At 39.9% G+C, this 15,462-nt stretch overlaps 1 protein-coding gene across 6 annotated transcripts in view; it reads right to left on the reverse strand.

Moving 5' to 3' along the window:
- LOC132061855 (uncharacterized) overlaps nucleotides 1–14,792 on the reverse strand; it is a 78,995-nt gene extending 64,203 nt beyond the window's left edge. For 3 of the 6 annotated variants that reach the window (XM_059454522.1, XM_059454521.1, XM_059454520.1), the window contains exons 1-4: nucleotides 14,343–14,790; nucleotides 13,740–13,817; nucleotides 12,081–12,193; nucleotides 5,607–5,700 (exon numbers count right to left, since the gene is read on the reverse strand). In XM_059454522.1, the coding sequence (XP_059310505.1) occupies nucleotides 5,607–5,700; nucleotides 12,081–12,193; nucleotides 13,740–13,817; nucleotides 14,343–14,487 (430 nt within the window). In that variant the 5' untranslated portion in view covers nucleotides 14,488–14,790. Of the gene's footprint in view, nucleotides 1–5,606; nucleotides 5,701–12,080; nucleotides 12,194–13,739; nucleotides 13,818–14,342 lie in introns of all 6 variants that reach the window. The other 3 variants (XM_059454526.1, XM_059454524.1, XM_059454523.1) reach the window with 2 other exon arrangements.
- Between the last annotated feature and the right edge of the window lie 670 nt (nucleotides 14,793–15,462).

Consider the following 15,462-nt stretch of genomic DNA (forward strand, 5'->3'; position numbering starts at 1 on the left):
TGCGGAAACGAGGATGCTGAGATCGATGTGTGGGTTTACTAGGAAAGATAGGATTAGAAATGATGATATCCGAAACAAGGTGGAAGTGGTCTCGGTGGAGGACAAGACGCAGGAAGCGAGGCTAAGATGGTTCGGGTATGTGAGAGGAGATGGCTCTACTTCTTACAGATCTCGAAAACCTCTGTGTCCAAGAAGTACCTTAGCATGCCAAGTTTATGTCAAAGGTGCGGCTCAGGTAAGCCTTCAATCTTGCAATCTCATAAACATCATCACCGGTGACCACAATATTCTAAACATTTACTATGATCCGGCTCACTTTCTCACCCTTTATTACAAAATGTGTGTGATCAGAAGCACACCTACATGTAGTATATAGGATCCTGAGGTACCTCAAAAGTTATCTTGGCAAAGGAATGATCTATACTAATCATGGCCATGGGAGAGTTGAAATCGTTAGTAATGTTGATTGGGGTGGGTCTGTAAAGAACAGGAGATCAACTTCAGGATGAGAAAAGATCGATGAGAAAGCATTTTGGCGAAGATAAAAGAGTTCGACACCTGACCGAAACAAAGCCCATATTCTTCCTAAACCCACTATTCTTAGCATGCCGGATATTGAATAAAGGGACGACCGAGGGGGTACCGATTTGAGGGAAGCATAAAGGAAGACACCGAAAGGTTATGTTAAAAGAGATGGCTATGAGACTAGTGCAAACAATATGTGGTTACGGTAGAAGGCTAGTAGGTAGTTAAGTGTTGTCTGACTTATCCTTCCGTACTAGTACTCTTAGTATTATTCTTGCAGTCCCTTGTTCTTTGATTTCTATTACTATCTGTTGTGTCTTATACCTCGATTATAATATTATTTTGTTGTAGTTATTGTCCCTTTTTTCGCAATGTTTTATCATGCTATCTTTAGTATTTTGCCGTGGCTTCTTCACTCCGTTATTTCTTTTTCATACTGCTTTGATATGCTTTTCTTGAGTCGAGGGTCTATTGGAAACAACCTCTCTACCTCCCAAGATAAGGATAAGATCTGCGTACACACTACCATACGCAGACCCCACTTATGGGATTACACTGGATATGTGGTTGTTGTTGAATCTAACTTTATTTGTCTTTAACCAAGGATTCAAGTCTTTTGTTTGAGACAAGTGCAAGAGTTGTATTTTCTAAAAGATTGGCTCTTGGATTTTGATTGTCTGGTTATTTAGAACCCACATATACCTCTATCAGTAGTTCTCATTTTATTGTTTAAGCTTGATTCTATGTAAATCACTTTTTGGTACCAAAGCTCAGTATGGTTAGTATATAATAATCATTTATTAAGCATATTGAACGAGGGTCCAAGTTGCCAATGCTTGCATATGTGTTGTAGTTATTGGTGTTTGGCCTTGTAAGTAACTTACAACATGTTTTTTTAAAATAAGGAAAATAATTTTATTGACAGATGTGGAAATTCCATGTACAAGACATATACCAAAAGAAGGAACCTACAGCATAATATGGTTCTCAACAAAAGAGATCCAATTCACTATACAAATACGGGACCTTATAAGTACACCAAAACGAAACTAGAGACAGCATACTACTTTGCATTTTTATAAAATCTTGTTCCACCCCATCAAAAGCCCTCCGATTTCTCTCTTTCCAAATAACTCACATGATTGCCAAGGGGGCAACACTCCATGCCCTTAGTCTTATCACCCATTGCATCCCAAACAAATTAAGAGTCACCCTCCGTAACCTATTAGCCACTTTGCAATGCAAAAGAAAATGTTCTACATTTTCACCTGTAACTCTTGCACATGAAGCACCAACTTATGTAGGTGATTCTCTTCTTTCTCAGATTTTCCGCTGTTAAGATCACACGCCTTGCCGCCAACCACGCAAAGAAACCTTCCTCGGTGCTCTAGGTATCCAAATGGAATCATGAGGGAAAGTACATTCCTCTCTCACCAATAAACACTTGTACGAAGATCTAACAGTAAACAAACTGTTTCCACTCTCCCGCCTACTCCATGCATCTGAGATGTTGGCTGAATTATCCAGCCCATACAATATCTTAGTCAAATTGTGAAACTTTTCCATCTCCCAGTCTTGCAGGTTCCTTCTGAATCTCAAATCCCAGCCCCTCGTGTGACTTACGAATCTGATGGACCGTCATCTCTCTTTGGCAGGACACTCGATATATGTTAGGGAAGACTTCCCTCAACTCGCTCTCCCCGCACCACTTATGTGCCCAAAAGTTATTCTTGGTTCCATCCACAACTTTAAAAGAAATATGACCACTGAAATCCTCCCACCCCTTCATAATACTCCTCCGTAATCCACACCAAAACGGAGTTGTAATTTTTTTTGGTCCCCATCCACCTTCCATGATACTATACTTCTCCGCTACCCCCCCCCCCCCCCCGTCACAGAGCATTCTCCTCCACCCCAAATATCAATATCCACTTCCCTAGCAAAGCATTATTGAACACCTTGAGGTTTTTCACTCCAAAAGCTCCCCATTCCTTTGGAGATGTGACTACTCTCCAATTCACTAAATGATACTTCCTAACTCCTTCCGCTATGTCCCATAAAAAGTTACGCTGAAGTCTTTCCAACCTTCAGTCACTTTGCCAGGGGCATGCAAGAGCGACATGAAATTTGTAGGAATGCTGGACAGAGTGTTTTTGATCAATACTTCCTTCGCCCCTTTCGAGAAGTACCTCTTTTGCCAACCCACTAGCCGTTTCTCTACTCTCTCGATCACCGGATTCCACACTGCAAGATCTTTGTTTGACGCACCCAACGGTAATTCCAGATAGGTAGTAGGTAGAGTACCCACCTTGTAATTCAGCACCCGCGCCATCTCCTCAATATTATCCACCACTCCCACAGGTGTGATCTCACATTTTCTGAGATTCATCTTTAGGCCTGAGACAACCTGGAACCACAAAAGAATCTGTCTCAAATGATCTAGCTGGGACACCTCAGCATCACAAAAGGCCAACGTATCATATGCAAATAAGAGGTGTGTAACTGTCACATTACTATGCCCTCTGAGGAAGCATCAAATCCCTTCAAAAGACCACTGACTGCTCTATCTATCATCTTGCTCAAAGCTTCTATCACCAAAATGAATAACTAGGAGATAAAGGATCCCTTGCCTCAAGCCCCTCGAACTCCCAAAGAACCCGCACGGACTCCCATCCACTAAAACAGAGAATCTGGCAGTGGAAATGCAGAAATTGATCCATCTCCTCCATTCGTCCCCAAAGCCCATCTTCATCATTATGAAATCCAGGAAATCCCAATTCACATGGTCGTACGCTTTCCCAAGATCCAACTTCCATAAAATACTCGGCACGCCTTTCTTCTTTCTGGAATCAACCACTTCATTTGCTACAAAAGTTGCATCTAGAATTTGTAATCCTTCCACAAAAGGATCTGAGAAGTGGACACCGTCTCATCCAGAACCTTTTTTAATCTATTAGAAAGCACTTTACAGATAATCTTATAAATGCTTCCTACCAGACCAATAGGTCTAAAGTCTTTTATGTTCGCCGCTCCTTCCTTCTTTGGTACAATGGTAATGAAAGATGCATTAAGACTTCTCTCGGTCTCTCCAGAATCTTGGAATTCCACAATGGTCTCCATCAACTCACGTTTTACTATCCTCCAACACTGTTGAAAGAAAGCAAAAGTGAATCCGTCCGGTCCCGGCGCTTTAACCCCCGCACAACTCGTCACCGATTCCCTCACCTCTACTTCTTCTATAGCTCTTTCCAGCCACTCCCTCATCCCCTCCCCTATATTACTTAAATCTAACCACCCTCCCCCCCCTTCCCCAAACAAAATTTTGGTCTGCACCCGACATCTTTCTTAAACAAATGTTCATAGAACTCTACGATGGCCCCCTTCACTTCCGCCTCTCCTCATACACCTCTCCATTCACATCTAACACCTCAATGTGGTTCCTTCTCTTATTTGCTACTGCAACGCTATGAAAGAATTTTGTATTAGAATCCCTCGCTTTCAACCACAATGCCCTCGATTTTTGCCTCCAATTAGTTTCTTGAGCAACTGCTAGAGCAGCGAGCTCCCCCTTCGCCTCTTCCTTCTTAACTCTCTCCCTCTCTTCTAATGCCCTCATCCCTTCGACATGCTTTTTCTCCCCCACCTCATTAATTAACTCCCTCATTTTAAGTTCCACCCGCCCACACACCTCTGTTCCATTTTTTTATATCTCCTTTTGACAATTTTAACTTGCTAGCAAGTCGGAAAGAAGGTGTACCAACAACTTCATACTCATTCCACCAAAAATCTACTCTTATCTACAAAATTTGGTGCTCTGAGCCACATATTCTCGAACTTGAACACAGTACGCACGCTCTTTCTTCTACTACCATCTAGCATGATAGGCAAATGGTCTGAGGTCAATCTGGGCAATGGAACTTGCAACACATCCGGAGCCATCTCCTCCTATTCAGTGGACACCAAGAATCTATCAAGTCTCGATCTTGATAGTCTCCCGCTCTGACCCGTGTAACATTCGCCCCTGTCAAAGAAAGATCAATAAGACTCGGGTTATCAATGAACTCCGAGAACTCTTCCATCACCCTGGGATCATCCTACAACCCTCCCTCCGGTAATCTAATCGTGTTAAAGCCCCCTCCTAACACTCAAGGAACCTCCCATCTCGCCATAATAGTAAAAATTCTTCCCAAAATCCCTCCTTCGATCCCTCCACTACCAGCCCATACACTCCCTCAAAACCCCACTCTTCACCACTCCCCAAGGTTTTTACACACACCGCAAGCATGAACTCCCCCTTACTTACCTCTAAAATCTCCACTTTCCTTTCATCCCCCAAAATCAAGATGCCCCCTGCATTCCCCACTCCCGGTACGCAACCCCACTCTTCACCACTCCCCAAGGTTTTTACACACACACGCAAGCATGAACTCCCCCCCCCCCCTCCCCCTTTTAGAATGGTAACAGATGAACTCCCCCTTACTTACCTCTAAATCTCCACTTTCCTTGCATCCCACAAAATCAAGATGCCCTCTGCATTCCCCACCGCCGGTACGTAATCAAATGTCACCAATCTTCCACCCACCCCCCCCCCCCCAAAAAAAAAATTTCTCATCTGCATCTATCATTAACTTCATTTTGGTCTCTTGAAGGCACAAGAGATCCGGCCCCCATTCCCTAAACCCCGTTTTGATAATGTCCCTCTTATTTGGGTCATTCACCCCCCTTACATTCCAAGAATAATCTTAACTTCTATGGATAACATTACCCCACACCGCCATTCCTCTCCTCCCCCAAAACGCCACTCCTATTCTTTTCTCTCCCTCATTTTCCTTCCCCTAACTCCTTTCCCTACCCTACCTACATTTCTCAACTACCTTATCTCTATCCTCTAAAGCCTCTTGTTCAATATCTTTAAACAATTTAGTCGAGACTTCTTCTCTTTTATGTATATATATTTAAGGTAGAATCAATATCTCAAAATATTCGAGTGTACAAGTCTCTTAAGTCTCCTCTTCAATAAACTTTTCAACAAAAGTAATCAGTCTCATTGTCTTTCAAATATAAGATGTTAAAGCACTCACCACATACACGTCTTGATAATTTGGCAAGTTCTGCAGCAGCAAGTTTGGCCTTTTTCCCAGCAAATTCTCTTCTCTCAACTTCATCTATTCTCCACTGTCACAAGCATGAGCAAAAAACTGCATCAAAACTTTCAGAAAGCAAAAAGGAGAAGAAAGGGAGGAATTAAAGTTGATATACACATACAATATACATTACATGTGTAACAGATACACACACACAGATATGTATATAATACATGCATATATAATTTAAACAACAACAACAAGCCCAGAATAATCCCACCATGTGGCGTCTGGGGAGGGTAGAGTGTACGCAGACCTAACCCCCACCTTGAAAGGTAGGGCGGCTGTTTCCTAAAGACCCTCAGCTCAAGAGAGGAAAAGAGAGGAGAACAAGAAAACAAGACAAAAGGTTAGATAGGGGCATATATAATTTAAACGTTATATATATATGTATGTATATGTCAGGTTATTTTAGCAAGATGTTTAAACAAAAAAAGAACACATCCAAGAAGTTATCTACTGATTACTTAGTTTTGGCCCGTTACAATAAATTGAATAATTATCACTTTATTCGACCAATCAAATAATATCAAGTTTACCCGCCTTTCATAAAAACATGCACTCTTTTTTTGTTGAGTAAATTTTTTACTCCTAGTTAGTTAGTTATATTTGTCGTTCTTTGTTATTGACATAAACTCCACTCCGAACCGATACTCAGAAACTTGCTTTAAGTGATTTGAGATTGATTATATTGAAGAGATTATGGACATCTGTTGAGAGGTAAAAGGCAAAGAGTGGAGAGCTCATTTGAGAGAGCAAAGAGTGGAGAGCTCATTTGAGAGTGGTCATAAAAGCCCCCGGCTTTGAGTTTAAACATGAGTGTTGAGTAATATGAATTTTGAGTGATACAATAAGGGAGTGATTTGTGAGGTCCATTCTTTTTAACTAACCACTCTTCTTTGTATTCAAGTATGTCTTTTACAGGTACAAGGAATTAGAAGATAGACATGAATGGTAATGGGAATCCAAATGGTGGTCCATGGAAGGAAGTGAAAGAGGAGTTCATCTAATGAACTGCTTTTTATAGAGAAGTTTTGATACATGGTATGACTAGCGGTATGAACAACATGTGATTAAGGAGAGGGAACTCCGTGAAATGGATCTTCCTTACTTCAAAGGGAATGATGGTTCGTAAGCATACTTTCATTGGGTCCGAGAACTTGAAGAGACATTTGATATCTTCAAAGTTCCTAACCGACAAAGAGTAGTTTATGCCACAAAGCTATTCATAGATCGTGCTTATTGGTGGTGGGATAGAGTGATGAACAAAAGTATTGGAGACAAATTAGGTTCCAATACGAAATGGAAAGGGTTTAAGAGGCTCATAGTAGAGAAATTTGCTCCTACATATTTCTGAGGAAAAAGCTGTGGTCAATGTAATAGAGGATCTACTTGGAATAGAAAGGAAGATTATGATAGAAGTTTGAAAAAATGTGCAACAAGGAATAATGCCAGGAAAGAAGGCTTGAGGAATATTCAAGATGTGTATCCTTTGTCATATGCTCAATCTAAAGGAAGGTCAAGTGATGCTTCTTATGGTTCAGTCATAAACTTGAAGTTAAGAGCCCTTTTAACAAGTCAAATGAAGTCCTTGGAGCATATCCCATGCTTAAAGAAGAAAAGTCCTTCGCTACTTATTATAATGAGCATTGAAGGTAACTTGGCTACACTTAATTATACTTCTTGGGCTAGTAGCAATAAAAGTGTGTCTTGTGATAAATCTTTGGGAGCTAGAAATTGTTTGAAGAATGTGAATATAAACCATATTGGTTCTAATAGCCCATTCTTTGAAGAAGATTATTCGTACTTCTACTTGTAAAACTGTGTCACCTCTTGAAAAAAGTGTTGAATTGTCTACTTGTGATATAAAAAAGATACTTCTTGTACTGAAAATGTTGTGGGATCTAAGATGGGTATCTCTAATGAAGTTGTTGAAAAATAGTACTTCCTTAGGGTATGTTCGGTATGGAGGAAAACATTTTCCAAAAAATATTTTCAATTTTCTCATGTTCGTTTGGTCAAAAATTTTGGAAAACATTTTCCCTAAAATTGGGGAAAATGACTTCCCTAATAAAATTAGGGAAAACAAGTTCACAAGTTCATTCCACCAACCACCAAACCCCAACCACACCCCCATCCACCCCACCCCACCCCCACGCACCACCCCATCCCTCCCCCCACCCCTACCCAAAAATAAATTTTTTTGGAAAAAACGTTTTGACATTATTTTTGGTTTTTTACACCCCCCCATCCAAACCCCGCCTCCCCCCCCCCAACAAAAAAATTATTTTTTTTTAAAAAAAAAAAAAGCTTTGACTTTTTTTTTGCACCCCACCCCACCCCACACCCTACCCCTCCCCCACTCCCGCACCCCTACCCCACCCACCCCGAAAAAAATTGACATTTTTTTTGGTTTTTTGCACCCCCAACCCCCACCCCACCCCGCACCCTAACCCCCCAAAATATTGTTTTTGAAAAAAAAAGTTTTGACATTTATTTTGGTTTTTTGCACCCCACCCCACCACGCAACCTACCCCACCCCACCCCGTACCCCCTACCCCCACCCAAACCCCGCACCCTACCCCCCCACAAAAAAATTATTTTTTTTGAAAAAAAAAAGTTTGACATTTTTTTGGTTTTTTGCACCCCCAACCCCCACGCCACCCCGCACCCTACCCCCCCCCCCCAAAATATTGTTTTTGAAAAAAAAAGTTTTTGACATTTATTTTGATTTTTTGCACCCCACCCCACGACGCAGCCTACCCCACCCCACCCGCACCCCCGTAGCCCCTACCCCCACCCCACCCCCCAAAAAAATTATTTTTTTTGAAAAATAAAGACCCCTACCCCCACCCAAACCCCGCACCCTACCCCCCACAAAAAAATTATTTTTTTTGAAAAATAAATTGACATTTTTTTGGTTTTTTGCACCCCCAACCCCCACCCCACCCGCACCCCTAACCCCCACCCCCACCCCCACCCAAACCCCGCACCCTACCCCCTCCCCCCCCCACAAAAAAAAAGTTGACAATTTTTTTTGCACCCCAACCCCCACCCCACCCCGCACACTACCCCCACCCCACGCGGCCTACCTCCCACCCCACCCTACCCCCCTAAATATTTTTTTTGAAAAAAAAAAAGTTTTGACATTTGTTATGATTTTTTGCACCCCACCCCGCACCCCTACCACCCCCCAAGAAAAAATTAATATTTTTGAAAAAAATAGTAGACATTATTTTTGGTTTTTTGCACCCCCAACCCCCTACCCCCACCCCCCACCCCACCCCGCACCTACACCCCCTCCCCCACCAAAAAAATATTTTTTTTGAAAAAAAAAGTTGACATTTGTTTTGATTTTTTGCACCCCACGCCACCCCGCCCCACCACCCCCCTCCAAAAAAAAATTGAAAAAAAGTTGACAATTATAAAAATTGAATGTTTGCGTGGTTAAAAATTAAAACTTTTGGAGGGGGGTGGGGGTGGGTGGTGAAAAGATTTTTTTTTGGGGTAGGGGGTGTCTGGGGGTGTAGAAACCCGCAAAAGACAATAAAAAACTTCAAAAAAAAATGTTGGGGTTGGGGGGGGGTGTTGGTGTGGTATGGGTTCCGCGCGCAAGGGGGAGGGGGGGTGGGGGGGATGTGGTCGTGTAGAAAATTTTAAAAAAAATTTAAAACTTCAAAAAAAATGTTGTAAGGGGGCAGTTACCAATTTCAAAATTTTTTTTTTTCAGTTACCAATTTCAAAAAATGTTGTGAGGGGGTGGGTGGGTGCGGGGGGAGGGAGTGGTGTATGGGTTACGTGAGTGATTGGGGGTGCAAAAAAAAAATGGAGGGGGTGTAGGCGTAGGGATGGGTGGGTGCGTGGGAGTGGGGTATGGGGGTGGGGGGTTATGGGGTTGGGTTGGAGTTGGTGAGGGTTGGGGTGGAGGTGCAAAAAACAAAACAAAAAAATCAAAAGAAATTTTTTTTGCAGGGGGTGGGGGCATAGGTGGGTGGTGTGAGTGAGGTGTGGGTTGGGGTTGGGTTGGAGTTGGTGAGGCTTGGATGAGTATTTTCCGGAAAACGTTTTCTATCAACCAAACGAACATGAGAAAATAAGTAAGAAATTCACTTATTTTCCACTACCCAAACGAACATGAGAAAATAAGTGGAAATTCACTTATTTTCTAGGAAAACATTTTCCTTGGAAAACATTTTCCTCCATACCGAACACACCCTTAGTGGAAAATGCTAGTGTTGAAGTTACTCTTTGCGAGTTCGGGATTTGTCTCATACCTCCTCTTGAACCTCTTTTTTTAATAATCAAGTAAATGTATTTCACTCATAAACATGGCCAAAAATATGATTGTATATAAGGGGTATATCAAAAGGTAAAAAAATCTACAAAAAGATATGATTCTCTACAAACTCCACCCAATCTTCTATACCAAAAGAAAATAAGGGGATCGAAGACTACTCCTTAACGAAGAAAAATTCAACTCTACCCCCTCAAAAGCTATTCTATTTCTCTCTCATAACAACCGGAGCCACATTCCATGCCCCGCATCTTCTTTTCCAATTGAAGATCAAATCTTTCACAGTTTTTGGCATTGCCCATGAAGTGCCAAACCACCTAAACATATCTCACCATAACCTCATGGTTCGACCACAATGTAGAAAAAGATGATCCACGTCCTCGTCCACCTCCTTGCACATGACAATCTTTCGCTTTCTAAGATTTTCCATCGTCAAGATCATCCCTCTAGTAGCTAGCCAAGTTTAAAAAACACACCTTCGTAGGCACCTTTGCTATCCATATTGCGTTACCTGGAAATGCATCCTCCTCGCTAACCAAAAGTTTCTCATAAAAGGACTTAATAGAGAACACTCCATTATTCCCCAAACCCGACCACAAAGCATCGAAGTTATCAACCGCACTGACTTGCCTATGGAGTAGAGCCAACAATCTTTGGAACTCAGTTACCTTCGAATCGTGGAAGTCCCGAGCCTGTTTCACACCACCATGGTTGATTGAGAAAGAAAATTTGCACATTAGTCTCTCTCATTGATTCAGGCAAACTTCTTCTCTTGATAGAGAGGTAGCCTCGCCACAATCAACGGCCTCTATATCAACTGGACATTAAGAATGCTTTTCTCCATAGTGATCATGAGGATAAGTATATATGGAGCAACCACCTGTTTTGTTGCTCGGGGGAGTCTAGCGGTCTTGTAAGCCGATTGCGTCGGTCCCTATATGGTTTGGAACAATCTGCTCGAGCATGGTTTGGTAAGTTTAGCACGGTCATTCAGGAGTTCGGTATGACTCACAGTGAGGCTGATCATTATGTATTTTATCAACAAAATGCACAAAATTTGTGCATTTATTTGGTCATTCATGTTGACGATAGTCAGCACGAGCAATGATGAAGATGGTATAATTAAATAGAAGTAAATCTCTTTCAAATGAACGACCTAGATAGAACAAAGTATTTCCTAGGCATTGGGGTCGCGTAGTACAAAGCAAGAATTGTCATCTCACAACGTAAGTTTGCCTTAGACATTCTTGATAAGACAAGTATGCCAATGTCGTGTAATATAAAGCAAGAATTGTCACCTCACAGCGTAAGTTTGCCTTAGACATTCTTGATAAGACAAGTATGAGTGGCTGTAAATCCATTGAAATTCGTATGGACACGAATATTAAACTTCTACCATGACAGAAGGAGCCTTTTAATAATCCTGATAGGTATAGGCAGTTGGTTAGTAAATTGAACTGTCACAATGACTCTACCTGACATTGCGTATATGTGAGTGTTGCGAGTTAGTTTATGGACTCTCCATGTGATAGTCACTAGGATGCAATTGTATGTATTCTTCGATACATAAAATCAGTCTCAGGCAAAGAATTGCTTTTTGAAGATCAAGGTCACAAACAGATTGTTGGATAGACAAATGTTGATTGGGCAGTATCACCTTTTGATAGGTCTACTTCTGAATATTGTGTTCTGGTATGAGGTAATTTGGTATCTTGAAAAGCAAGAAACAAAATGTGGTTGATAGGCAAGCCCCTTATTATCATAATTGTGTGGGGCGTCAAAGGTTGTTACTTCGTGGCCACTCAAAAGAGTGATAGTTCGGCGCATAGCTTTTTGGTTGTTATCCCGAGTAAGGTTTATGAATGTATCTAGGCAAGTTTCTTTAAGAACCATAATATCCGAAATATATATAAATAATAGATATATTATTATGTTGCTTGGTTCGTTTTATAGTTCATACCAAACCAATTAGAAACCAAATACATGTCAGCCTTTTAAGCCAGGGTCTCTCTGTTCAATTTGATTTTTCGGTTTTTCTTAAACACTCCTAATTACTTATGTCGAATATTCCTAAGATAAACAAGGAGATTTGGCAACGACGAATCATGGTATAGTACCTCTTTGTCATCTCGCTGGGATGCACATACTATTACATCCTCTAAACTGATTATGACAGGATCCCAGCCAAGCTTTTTCCATGGAATTTTAATACTCAACTTGCCAACACGACCTAAAAAGCAAACACATAGGATCTCATCAAGAAGAGAAAAAATAGATATACAATGTCTGAGAAAACAGCCTATAGAAATTTAATAAGCACAAAAATGGCCTAAATGTTACAAAGTTCATCAAGAAGCATCAAACTTCACAGGAGTGCACAAAGAAAACCGAAGGCAAAGAAACAATCAACTCCAAATTCTTTTAAAATCAGGCAGACATCCCATTAATTCAATGAAACCTAACAGGCATGCATTTAGTGGAATCAGAAATTCTGATGACAAAAATCCTGATTTCGAAACTTAACTCAATCTAGTTTCTTTCAATTGCCGGAACAAATTAAATTAAAATAATGTCAATTAACAGTATCAGCAAAAATTAAGTATTCCTAATGTTTTCTACATTACTTCAGAAGACTAATATATAACCAAGAAATACCAACTAATGTCCATAAATTGGTGAGGCGGACAACGGAAAACCTTAAGGAGAAGCTACATTAAGTATGGGGGATTATAGTAGATAAGCAGGCTACCATATTGAAGTCTAAACACTTGGCATTAATAAAAAGTAAAAGAATAAAGGTTATAGGATGAAGACAGGACAAGGTGTACAGTGAAAGCAAAAGTAACATTAATATGCTGTCTTTGTGTAAAAAGATGGAAGGATGTACCCACTTTTTTCAATGCAAAGTGGGTTAAAAAGGTTTGGAATCTCATGTTGAATGTAAGAGAGCTGGTGCTTTAGTGTAACGAGACAATAGGTTCTCAGTAACTTACTCAGTGCAAAGTGTTCACAGAACACGCAAATGTCATTTTGAATGGTTGGGATCATATAATGCCTAACAATGTTCAAAAATTGCTCACAGCTGGACGTTAAGGGGAAGTTACAAACCAACACATATAGCTTGAGTCTGGATGTAGAGAAATTGTAGGATTTCTGAATGCAAGATATTCCTTTCTCCAACTTCAGTTAACTTTGTTATTTTAGTAAATTTTTAGTTCACAATACATCCCAATATTTGAGGAGGATTAGTACGGTAAAGGATTTCCATGGTTTGCACCGGCCTTTGACATCAGGTTTCATTTCAAGATTAACCAGGGCCTTTGACATGCAGCTCTTCACAAGTAATTTTCATTTTATTTGTAGATACAAATTTACTTATCCAAAAAGATGAGCATCAGTGAATCAGAATCATTACCCAAATTCTGGAAAAGCACGAAGATGCACCAGAAATTCTGGCACATATTTGATAATGCAAGCGCAGTGAACTATCTCTCATGCATCAAATATTTGAAAATTTTGCGCATAGATACACGACGACGACATTAAGGACCCCAAGAGAGAAACTAAATATATCCACTCGATTTCAGCAGAAACTTTTGCAAATGCAACGAATTACATTGGAAATGTTACTTGTGGGAAAATGTGTACGAACATGGACAAAAAGCAACAAATAAATGGATTAAACCGTTTCATTTATCAATGATTTCCATAAAACGGATACATGAAAAATGTGTTGGACCATTGAAGTGAAGGATTACTAGGTTCGAAACTTTTACCTTGCTTCAAAGCAAATGGCAGCTGAAGATAATCAAAAGCCTCGAGTATAAGCTCCACGTCTTCTAATAATACTTCTTCTGCATTACACAGATCAGAATTCACTTTTAAATCTACTATAGACATGAGAATGGAAAAAGAAAAGAGAAGGAAAAAGAAATTGGTATAAGATGCATATACTGGATGAATGATCATCCTTCAACTATGAAGACGTGTAACACATACAAAATCATTTTCTTCTTTACAAGATACAAAATCTGTTTGGCCATGAAATATGATCAGGTTCTGAAAATTTATCTTCAAATTATTTTCAAGTTCCAAAAGCAGGCTTAGACCAGAAATTTCACTTCCCCTCACAAACCTTCAAATGCACGTCCTAACACAGGTTGAAGTTCAGAAATCAAATTTTCAACTTTCAACTTCAAAACGTATGGGCAAACGGGACTTAGAGAATTATATAAAAATCCATACTATTCAGTAGCTCAGACTAGTGCTAACATTGTGCGGGTGATCACACCTATATAATCTCTTGAAATTTTTTTTATTGTACAAGACATGCAGTTTTCATCATATTAGCATAAACCGATAGGGTTGAGTTGAATTACCATTCCATAAGGTGATCTTGAGTTGCTCCTTTTGAATGTCCTTAATATATCTGCCTAGATAACCCAGTATCAGTTGCCGCACCAGCCCTTCAAACATCCTCCTACAAACGATGATTGTGAGGCTATGTATTGTATGTTTAAGCATAAAACAATCAATTCTCCCCACGCACTGCAAACCAATCCACTACTGATTAGGGTTTTTATCAAATGACAAAATACGGAACAAACAAATATTCGCCGGAGAAGAGAAGAGGAGATGTTGGCGTAGAAATTGTTCGAATGCCGATACACTCATTGTGGGCCTTTGAATTGGAACTCGCTATAGCCCAACAATTTTTCACTCAAATAGCCAATCCATTTAAGTTATAACCCAAATTTTATTTATAAAGAAACAATTGTTACTTTAGCCAACTTCAGAGACCCAAAAATGAAGTTGCAAAAATATGCAACTGATGGCTCGTGCAAAATTGTCTCTCTCTCTCTCTCTAATACCTAGCAGATTAGTCATGACTTAAGTATGCAAAAAAATAAAAGTTGTACAGTGTAAAAAAAAAAAAAAATCCATTAGTAGTATTCACGCAACGAAATTCGTGCGTGAAAGGAACTGAATTTTTTTTTTTTTTTTTGCGTTACCTTTCCAAACACGTTTTTTAAATACTTTGGGCAAAGATTAGTCATATTTCAAAATTCTAAAATATCAATATTTTATATAAAACTTAATATCTTTTTTTGCATACAATAATGTCGGCTGCATTCATCAAGTCCGCCTAAACGTTTGGATCGTCGTTTTAGGGTCTAAAGTGCTCCCGAAGCAAGTTTTGAAACTTGTAATATTTATAGGATTTTGATTTAAGTGTTTTAATAATAATTCATCCAATACGAGAGGTTTATACTAATTAAAAAATAATTCATTCCATTTAATTACAATACTAATTCAAAGCAATACAATAATAAATTACAATTACAATAACAATACAATCTTCAAGTTCTAGAGGCTGTGCCGAGGCGTGCTTTGTACTACCACCGCTTGTTGCCCTTTGAACGCTTGTCATGGCCATATTGCTTACATATAGAGCAACTTTGCGGTAAGTTCTTTCACTAACATCCGTTTGATTGGGTC

This window comes from Lycium ferocissimum, chromosome 7 (assembly GCF_029784015.1).
Source record: "Lycium ferocissimum isolate CSIRO_LF1 chromosome 7, AGI_CSIRO_Lferr_CH_V1, whole genome shotgun sequence".
Taxonomy (NCBI): domain Eukaryota; kingdom Viridiplantae; phylum Streptophyta; class Magnoliopsida; order Solanales; family Solanaceae; genus Lycium; species Lycium ferocissimum.